The sequence below is a fragment of the Schistosoma haematobium genome, chromosome ZW, assembly GCF_000699445.3.
Source record: "Schistosoma haematobium chromosome ZW, whole genome shotgun sequence".
NCBI lineage: Eukaryota > Metazoa > Platyhelminthes > Trematoda > Strigeidida > Schistosomatidae > Schistosoma > Schistosoma haematobium.
This window is the reverse complement of record NC_067195.1, coordinates 73,418,706-73,429,650: the sequence shown is the minus strand read 5'-3', so window position 1 is coordinate 73,429,650 and position 10,945 is coordinate 73,418,706. Positions and strand designations below refer to the sequence as shown.

At 39.7% G+C, this 10,945-nt stretch overlaps 1 protein-coding gene across 1 annotated transcript; it reads right to left on the bottom strand.

The window, feature by feature from the left end:
- Positions 1–153: 153 nt before the first annotated feature.
- Positions 154–9,833, bottom strand: MS3_00004355 (uncharacterized protein). The gene has a single exon (XM_051212264.1). It carries the CDS (start codon positions 7,586–7,588, stop codon positions 6,077–6,079), a length of 1,512 nt encoding a protein of 503 aa, XP_051072425.1. The 5' UTR covers positions 7,589–9,833; the 3' UTR covers positions 154–6,076.
- Positions 9,834–10,945: the final 1,112 nt, after the last annotated feature.

The following is a 10,945-nucleotide window of genomic DNA, read 5'->3' as shown; positions in this document are numbered from 1 at the left end:
TTTTAATTAATTCAGTCTAGTATTTCGTTGACATCATTCACATTGTCACTACATTAGACCATATGATATAGCTTAACGAAGGTATATATATATATATATATATATATATATATATATATATATATATATATATATATATTAGATTGATATATTTTTTATATACACACAACTGTATGAATATGTTTTTAAAAGTTCGTTAAGATCAATATATTTTTACTAATTAGAGGTTAATTGGAAAAAGATGAATTTATCAAATCATTACTATATTCGACCGCTACTCTTACTTACTTACTTACTTACACCTATTACACTTCGTGAAGCAGCATAGGCCGTCTACCAGCATTCTTCGTCCAACTTTCTCCTGAACAATCCTATCTGGTTGTTTCCGTTGCTATTCATCCTTTTCATGTCTGCTTCCGATTCCCGACGTACTGTGTTCTTCGGTCTTCCTCTATTCTGTTCCCCTTCAGGATTCCAAGTTAGCGCTTGTATCATAATGCACTTTGATGATTTCCTCAATGTATGTCCTATCCACTTCCAGTGCCTTTCCTAATTTTCTCTTCAGCTCGAGGCTGGTTTTTTCTCTCCCACAATAGATTGTTGCTGATGAGATTAAGTATCTTGTGTAGTAAATGGTTTGTTAATACTTGTGCACTTTTGATTATGGTTGTATTAGTTCTCCACGTTTCAGCTCCATACAGTAGAACTGTCTTAACACTCGTATTGAAGATTATGACTTTGCAATTGGTTGACAGTTGTTTTGATTTCCATATGTTCTTCAATTGTAAGAATGCTGCTCTTGCTTTTCCGATCCTCTCCTTTACGTCTGCATCAGATCCTCTGTGTTCATCGATGATGCTGAGCAGGTAGTTGGACGTTTCCAGAGCTTCCCCATCAAATGTGATCGCGTTAGTGTTCTCTGTGTTGTATTAGAGGATGTTGCTCTTTCCTTTGTGTATATTGAAGCCTATTGATATAGAGGCTGTTGCTATACTGGCTGTTCCGACCTACATTTGTTCGTGTGTGTGCATGGGATAGAAAAGAAGGCAATCTGCGAAGTCCAAATCTTCTAGTAACATCTAAGCTAACTATTGCATTCCACGCTTCCACTGAGATATGGAAGTCTTGATGATCCGATCAATCACCTTAAGAATGATAAGGGGCAAGAGTGAGCAGTCTTGTCAGACACCGGTCCTCACTTCGAATGAGTCTGTGAGTTGTCCGCCACCCACGACTTTACAGTGTAGTCCGTCGTATGAATTCCGAACGGTGTTGACGACCTTTTAGCTACACCATAATGTTGAAGAACTTTACATAAGGTCCTCCTATCCACACTCTCAGATGCTTTCTCATAGACAAGGAATTTGATAATATAAGGATGAACTACATTCAATCGATTGTTCAACGATGATCCGTAGGGTTGCGCTTTTGTCTGTGCACGATCAATCCTTACGAAATCTAGCCTGTTAATTTCGAGGTTGTGCGTCTACTGAATCTTCTTACGGCTCAACAACACTTGAAAAATTTTTCCGCTATTGATAGTAGCGTAGTGTCTTTGTAGTTCTCCAACATGTTGAGATTTTTCTTCGGTATCTTGATGAGATATCCTTCTTTCAAGTCCGGCAGTACTTGTTCTTCCTCACAAACCTCCTGGATAGAACATAGAATATCTTCGCAGTCACTTCTATATCTGACACCTATTGGTTCAGTCTGTAAGCTTTCAGGTAGTGCTGTTTTCCCCTTCTTTATTTATCTGACGAACATCCTGATTTCTTCGGTCGTTCACGGAGTGACATCTAAAAGGTTTGTAAGTGCTGCTTCGATGTCCGATGAGTTCAGTGGAGCTGGTCTATTCAACAGTTCCTCGAAGTGTTCTACCCATCTTTTCCTCTGTTCTTGAGTCTCGTTGATTGTCTTACCTTCTTTGTCCCTGACTTTTCTCTCTCCTTTACCATATTTCCTGCCAGTTTCTTCGTTGTGTCATATAGCTGTCTCATATTTCCTTCTCCTGAAACCTTTCCTCTGTCGTTGCTCGGTCTTCCACATATTTCTGCACTAGTGGTCTTCTCCACTTGCTTGTTTGTTTCTGTTTATGTGGTCTGTGCCTTGACTTTCTCTGTTCTTTTTCGACTGTTGTTAATTTCTGTCTTCTTGTTCTTCCTCTCTTGAATCTTGTGCAGGGTCTTGATAGAGATCCATTCCTTATGATGATGCCTGTTGCAGCCCAGCACCTGATACTTTGAAGTTAGTGCTTTAAGCGCAGTTGTTTGCTGCTTTGCCAACTTCTATTTAAGCAACCGGATAGTATTACTAGCTTTAAAGTGTAGCTTGAAGTCAAAAATAAATCTGTGCTCGATAATTATTTAGTACTAATAATCGTCAAATCAATGTTACCATAGGAATGCTTCTTATTGTCAGTTATATGCATCCCTTAAAATGTGGAAAAAACTAGCTGAGTTTCCTAAGTGAAATAAGATATTTTCAAGAAATCCTTTATTCCATTGTGTCGGGAGCAATTTCCTACAGGTTTAATTCTGAACTATTCTTTAGACCGTCGAATACAGAGTCTTGGTTTGGCCAAAGTCAGAACAAGCAAGCTATTTGGCTAGATAAACTTTATCTGTTTCGAACAGTAGCCGGAGAATAGGAAAAATGAGTCAACAAGTAAATATTGTTTTACAATGAACATCAAACTGTGATTGGTTAATAAAGAGATACAGTAGTACAAGGTCAAAAGGAGTTAATGTGGTGATGGGTGTTTCCGTTTATTATTGGTGAGTTCGTCTATCGATCACATTTTACACTCCCCCCCCGAAACGCGCACCACGTCCATTGTCCAGGGTCGTCGTCGCCGTCAGATAACCGGATTCTTCTAGCAGGCATAGGCTTCGCACATCTCTGACGATTTCTTCTTTTGAAGTTCTCGACTTTGCCATGTGGACTCGTCCATCCGGGCCATGGCTTACTTGCTCGACAATAGCCTTAGGCCATAGACCAATATTCACTTTGACGTTACTAACAAGGACTAAGTCACCTGGTTGTAAGTTCCTGTGTACGTCCAACCATCTGTCTCTTGTTTGGAGAGTCGGTAAATATTCTTTTATCCATCTATTCCAGAATGTGGTGGTTAATTTTTGAGCTTCTTTCCATCTTTTGTTGTATAATAACGTCTTATCCACCGAAGCATCATCGAATGATATTTTTTTATAAACCAGTAACAACTTGTTCGGAGTAAGAACTTCTAGGGTACCAGGGTCATCTGTCATTTTAACCAGAGGTCTGTCATTCAATATCCGTTCCGCCTCAGTTAAGAAGCTTTGCAGAGTTTCATCGGTCAACACATTCTGGAATAAAAGCACTCTTAAGATTCTTCTAATAGATCTTATGATGCGTTCCCACACACCACCTCGATGACTTGACCTAGGTGGGTTGAAACGCCACTCACATTCTCGTTCTTTAAGGTGGTTTTCTATTTTATTTGTATTCCAGGAACGTATAATCTGTCTCAAACTAGCGTCTGCACCTCAGAAGTTTGTGCCGTTATCACTAAAAATACGCTTTGGGCATCCTCTTCTGGCAATAAATCTTGATAATGCACATAGAAATGAATCCGTATCTAAAGAGTAGGCCATTTCTATGTGAACAGCCCTAATAGATAAGGAGGTGAATAAACAGCCATAACGTTTCTCGACAACTCTACCTCGTTTGGCATAGAACGGTCCGAAGTAATCCATACCTACTTGACTAAAGGGTGGTGAATGAGTCTCGACTCGGTATTCCGGTAACGGTGCCATTATTTGGGATTATGGCATAGAGTAAAGTCTTCTACATAAGTAGCATCGTTTTAGAACCTTCCGAACAGCAGAATATCCTCTAACAATCCAATACTTCTCACGAATACTACTCAGAGTTTGAGTAACTCCGACGTGTGCGTTAATCGAATGATGATGCATTATAATCATATCTGTAACAAAGTGACTTGTAGAGGCTAATGTCCTCAATATCTGACTCCAATAAATAATATCCCGTTAACTGAGTATTCTAGGTAGGCTTAATCTCCTAGTAGAATTGCGAATTTACTCGAGATTATTGAGAAGCCTGAACACCAGTTATAGAGATAGTTTATTGTTAATGATTAATAAAAATCCACAAGCGTACGGTGAGCAAGCACACGATGAAACAGAGTGAGTGTGTGTCTGTTTAAAACCCATATATATTTTTGCGAGTTAATCGGGTGTGGATAAATTATCGATTATCTGCACATTGAAACCAATAGGAGGATAGCTTAAGAGTTAATGTACAGACATGCATTCGATCATACACACCGAAATTAACATAGTGAATTAAGAGTCTGAGTTACAATGAATAGACAGATGATACAGTGGCCAAATGGGCTTGCCACATAAGCTCCCATCCAGAACATTGATGTTTTTATGTACCAAAAAAAAATTGGATTAACATCTATGTTCGACTAAGAAATAAAGAACGGAATTGTTTTTAAAATGAAAGTACAACTCAGCAGCACAACAACCGAGGTCTTGTTTGATGGTTGAGCGAATGCCTAATAGTATCAAAGGAAGCTTGATATCCCATTTGTAATCTCCTCGTGCGGCCGTCAAAGAGGCTTTTAACTGTCTATGGAATCTTTCTATCATTCCATTAGCAGACGGATGATAAGCAGTGGTTCTAATTCTCTTTATACCGAAAGTATCTGTAAGTTGCTGAAATAGTTTGCTTTCGAATTGCGTTCCACGGTCGGTCGTAATTGTTGTAGGGACACCGAAGTTTGTAATCCAGTGTTTCACCAGCTTCTTCGCCACTGTTGATGCTGACGTGTCTTTTAACGGAACAACTATGGGCCATCTCGTAAATCTATCTATACATGTTAATATATGCGTGTAACCATTAGAAACCGGTAACGGTCCAACAATGTCGATATGAATATGGTCGAACCTAGCGCTAGCGGCGGGAAAAATTCCGGTAGGAGATATGATGTGCCTATGTACTTTTGACTTTTGGCATTGGCCGCATTCCCGTGACCATTTTCGTACGTCTTTGTTTATTTTTGGCCATACAAATCTATCTGTGACAAGCTTTACAGTGGCTTTTATACCTGGATGAGATATATTGTGTAATTTCTCAAAAATATTTCGTCTCATACCGAAAGGTACAAAAGGGCGAGTTTTACCTGTTGAGGTATCACAAGTTAAGGTGTCCTTGTTGTTTATGGGGATGTTTTGGAATAATAATTTCGTTTCCTTAGACTGCAAAAGTTTTTGTAGCTCCGTATCGAGCTTTTGATGCTTTGCCATTTCTTGATAGTCTATATCAGGGATCGAGAAGGTATTGATATTTAATCTCGATAGTGCATCTGCTGCCTCATTTACATTGCCTTTAATATAGCGTATATCAGCTGCAAATTGTGAAATGAATTCTAGTTGACGAATTTCGCGCGGACTGTATTTATCATGATTGTGCATCAAGGACTTAGTTAGAGGTTTGTGATCAGTATATATCGTGAAAGAATTGCCTTCTAACATGTAGCGAAAGTGTTTGATGGCTAAGTAGATAGCCAACAGTTCTCTACCGAATGTGCTATATTTTGTTTGCGTTGCGTTTAACTTTTTTGAGAAAAATGCAAAGGGTTGCCATTGTTCATTGACACGTTGCTGAAGTACAGCACCTACTGCTACGTTAGAAGCGTCGGTCATTATTGCCAAAGGTGCATCAACCTTTCGTCGTGCGAGTAATACCTCTGTGCTTAAAGCGCTTTTCAACTGATCAAATGCTTGAATTGCTTGCGGTGTCATTGCTAATGATTTAGCTCGTCCCCTTAATAAATCAGTTAGTGGTTTTGCTAAGTCTGCACATTTAGGGATAAAACGTCTGTAAAAGTTGATCATCCCAAGGAAACGTCGTAGTTTCTTGAATGAATCAGGCAAAGGATAATTTTTGATAGCTTGTGTTTCCTCAGGAACTGGTTTAATGCCTTGATTATCAAGTACGTGACCTAAAAAGGTGAGGGATTGTTTTCCGAACTCGCATTTGTCAGGATTGACTGCTAACCCATACTCATTTAGCTTCTCAAAAGCATCTTCAGATGAGTTAGATGTTCATTTTCATATTTGCTTGCTATAAGTAGGTCATCTATGTAAGCATACACAAACGGTAAGCCCCGTACCACTTGGTCAATAAAACGCTGGAAACTTTGTGCAGCATTCCTTAATCCGAAAGGCATGCGGACGAATTCGTATAGTCCAAAGGGGGTAGTAATGGCTGTTTTAGGAACATCGTCCGGATGAATTGGAATGTGATGGTAAGCACGGGCGAGATCAATTTTTGAAAAAATCGACACGTCAGATAGGCTATGAGTGAAGTCATGCAAATGTGGGAGAGGGTATCTATCTGGTATGGTCCGGCTGTTGAGAGCTCTATAGTCACCGCACGGTCTAACTTCGGAAGAGTTTTTCTTAAGTACCATATGGAGCGGTGATGCCCACGGACTATCGGAGGGGCGTATGATGCCCAACTCAATCATTTTGTTGAATTCGTTCTTTGCGATAGCCAGACGAGAGGGATCAAGGCGTCTTGGACGTGTGAACACTGGTGGACCCTCTGTCTTTATGTAATGTACGACGGTATGCGTCGGTTTGTCGTGTTTGAAACTCGGTCGTAATAAGTCTGGAAACTGATTAAGTAAATTGACGTATTTGTCATCCTCGTGATGAGGTTTAACTAATAAATGTATGGAAGTCTCATTTGATATAATTCCTCTAATTTCCTTACTTTGTCCGGCAAGGACAAGTTTCCTATTTCTGACGTCTACCAGTATTTTGTGGAATTGCAGAAAATCAATGCCGATTATAGGAACGAGGACGTCCGCTATGATGAAACTCCAGGAAAAATTAGATTTAGGACCAAAATTTAATTGTAACCGCCTTCTGCCGTACGTCTTGATGTCAGACCTGTTTGCAGCTTTTAGTTTTAGTTTGGGGTCAGGTGTGTTTTTCTCGAGTGCAGTAGGTGGTACTACACTAACCTCTGCCCCAGTGTCGACTAAAAACTGTGTGCCGGTTCTTTTGTCTGTAACATATAATAGACGACTGTCTTGAGAGTTGTGGTCAGTGAGTGCAGTCGTCATTAACCTGCGGTCTTGACGTCCCTTTTTCTGTGTGCTTGCAAAGTTACAAGGCGGAGTGCATTTTCTAGCTTGTTTGCCATATGTTCTATGGTACCAACAAATGTTGTATCTAGCAGTGCTTGGACTACGTCGTCTACGGCTTGTGGATGTTCCTCTACGCTTACTGTGGGAGGCATTCAATAATTGGATCTGAGTTATCTGTTTGGTAAGGGTATCAACTGATCGTCGTAACTCGGCGATCTCGTCAGCTGAGCTTGATTGGATTTGAGATACAAGGTGAGTCTTGGACCGTTCGTAAATTCTGTCGGCTATGTCTGCTAGCCTATCAAAATCGACGTCTTCGTCTCCAATTGCAAGTATCTGTTGAATGTTTTGAGGGAGACGTCTGAGCCACAATTGATATAGTAGACGTTTGTCTACTATACGATTTCCTAATAAGTTTGTCATGTGGCGTTTTAACTGTGATGGTGTATTGTCACCTAGCTCCACGTTGGCTAAAAGTTGATCAATTGTCTGTTAGTCGGTGAGAGATGTGACACGAATGACCTCTCTTTTTAGACAATCGAATGGTGAGTCAGGATCCGGCTTAAAAATAACATCAGGCACTTGTTCAATGACGTCGTCCGGCAGCAGTGAGTTTGCGTAACTAAATTTCGTACTCTGATTTGTGATTTTGTTTGCAACAAAAAAGCTTTCTAAGCGAGCAAACCAGAGTTCAGCCTTTCGTGGATTAAAAATAGGTAAATGTACAGAAATGGCACCCACGGAAATAGATTTAGATGATAGGCTTAGCGAATTATCAACTGACATGGTACGAAGGAGCAATAATAATAATAAACTGAGGTTTGAAATATACAATATGAAGAAATCAAAAATAACAAAAAAAATATATATAAGACTCACCGAAAAGAAAAATTGTCACTTTGGGTATATATATGAGAATATACAGTAATAATTCCAAAGGGAAAATGTTATGAGTGAATTTATTATGACTGTCAATGGATTGTTATTGATTATAATAATTCCAATATGAAGTTCTTTATGATACGCTTGAGGAGAATGCAGCAGACTTTGGAGGAAAATGGTGCGCGTTCTAAAGGCGGGTCACCAATATGTAGAGGCTAATGTCCTTAATATCTGACTCCAATAAATAATATCCCGTTAACTGAGTATTCTAGGTAGGCTTAATCTCCTAGTAGAATTGCGAATTTACTCGAGATTATTGAGAAGCCTGAACACCAGTTATAGAGATAGTTTATTGTTAATGATTAATAAAAATCCACAAGCGTACGGTGAGCAAGCACACGATGAAACAGAGTGAGTGTGTGTCTGTTTAAAACCCATATATATTTTTGCGAGTTAATCGGGTGTGGATAAATTATCGATTATCTGCACATTGAAACCAATAGGAGGATAGCTTAAGAGTTAATGTACAGACATGCATTCGATCATACACACCGAAATTAACATAGTGAATTAAGAGTCTGAGTTACAATGAATAGACAGATGATACAGTGGCCAAATGGGCTTGCCACAGATTATTAGGGAGAATAATCGGATATTTAGTTTCAAAGTGTAAACATGCTAGCTACAAACGTCCTCCCACGCGAATTTTGCCTTCTAACATAAAGGGGTTGAAGTTTCTTATAGAACTTTGACGGATTAAATTTTTCCTCCTGACCATCTCGTTCATTGTTTCCTGACTTTCTTGTTGTCTCGAAGCGTTATCTCCGGGCATTAACGGGGAACTACTTAGGATTCTTTTCTCGTCCAGGAACGCGATATTTTGGACTAGTATAATTATGTCGCTCTTCGAATTTTCGATATCCTCAGCACCTAGTGCACCTAAGGCTAGATGACTTCCATTCCTCTTGCTTAACATATTATTGACAAACCGTCTGCAGTATGAAAATACCCTTAGAAGCCTAGACCACGACTTACACGTACGAAATCGATCTAGAAACTCATCATTGCATCTTGGGGGTTCGAAATCTTCTTTCAGCACATGGGCTACAGTGTTCTCAACCTTTTCTAGGCTAGGCCATTTGCCTTCTTCCTCCCACAAGAATCCTGGCCCTTGTAGCTACTCCCTTAACTTAGCCTTATCATTTAGTGATAATCCACGTGACGCGTGATCCGCAGGATTCAATTTGATTTTCACATATCTCCACTGGTTTGGCGTAGACAGCTCATGTATAGTTTCTAGCCTGTTACTCACAAACCTTTCAAACCTTTTAGTCGTATTTTTTATACAATGAAGCACAACTGTCGAATCGGTCCAATAAATAACTGACGAAATGGGGATACTTAACTGTTCCCTTACGTGCCTTCCAATCTTAGCACACAGAACGCAGGCCGTTAATTCCATTCTGGGTATGGTGACAAGTTTTAGAGGAGCAACCCTAGACTTAGCTAGCAGGAACGAACAATGGATCTGACCAGAAACACCTTCATAACGAATATACGCAACAACACCATACACAAGCTCGGAGGCGTCGGCAAAACAATGAATTTGCGCAGATGATGGTTCAAACCCTGGTTTCAAACACCTTGGTATTCTTAAGTGGTCTAACCCTTTTATATGTCTACACCAAATATTCCACTTTGCTTGACAATCTATAGGTAACTCGGCATCCCAGTCTAGTTTCTGACGACAAGTATCTTGTAAGACCACTTTAGCTGGTAATATTATTGGGGCTACAAACCCAATTGGATCAAAGATAGATGCTACGTACGATAAAATATTTCTTCTGGTTGGGTTTCCGTGAAATTCATGACCTTTGAAAAATAACTCGTCTGTTCGGACGTTCCACTCTATTCCCAGAGTTCGTTTACTTGTCTCGTTGGATTCGCAAACAATAATGTTTCCTTCAACACGGTCTTCTGGAATTAACTCCAGCACGTCAGCGCTATTACTAGTCCATTTAGTTAAGTTAAATCCTCCCAAACTTAGGAGTCTTTTAAAGTGTGAATATGTCAGTTTGGCTTCTATAGTATTTACACTTATCAATAAATCGTCCACATAGAATTGCTCTTTAGCTGCTCGCGTGACTGCCTTGGGAAATTTATCTTGATTATCCGAAATCGTTTTCTGCAAGGCAAACATGGCGATGAAGTTGCCCCGAACAGATGAACTTTCATTCTATAGATCTCGGGTTCCTTTTCTAAGTCTCCACCTGGCCACCATAAATATCTAAGAACATCTCGATCATGCGGCGGAACTATTACTTGATGGAACATGGCTTCAATGTCCGCCGTAAGACCTACTGGTCGTTGCCGGAACCTGGTGAAAATATCTACTACGTTATTGACTAAATCAGGCCCAGAATAAAGGTTCTTGTTTAAAGACGTTCCAGCATACTGAGCTGCACAATCGAACACTATTCTTAACTTGTTAGGCTTCTTGGGGTGGAAGACTGGATGATGAGGAAGATACCAAATTCGTTCATCAGAGTGGTTATCGTTTATCTTTTCAGCGTAATCTCGTTCTATGTACCGAGTCATGGAGTCCACATAGTCTTGGAACAATTTCTTATCCCGAATAAGTCGACCTTTTAAGCAGCTAAGTCTACGTTCTGCTAATTTCCTGTTATTAGGTAACTTGTCTTTGTGTCTCCAAGGCAAAGCTATTTGATAATGCCCGTTCAACCTTTGCTTTGAACCTGATATAACACTGAGTGCTACACGATCTTCTACAGACATCAATATAGTACGACTAAACGGATCTTTGAATTTAGTTGAGTACAACTGTTCAAACTTATCCTCTAATTCCTCTTTAGCTGAGAGGTGATTGATTACACGATT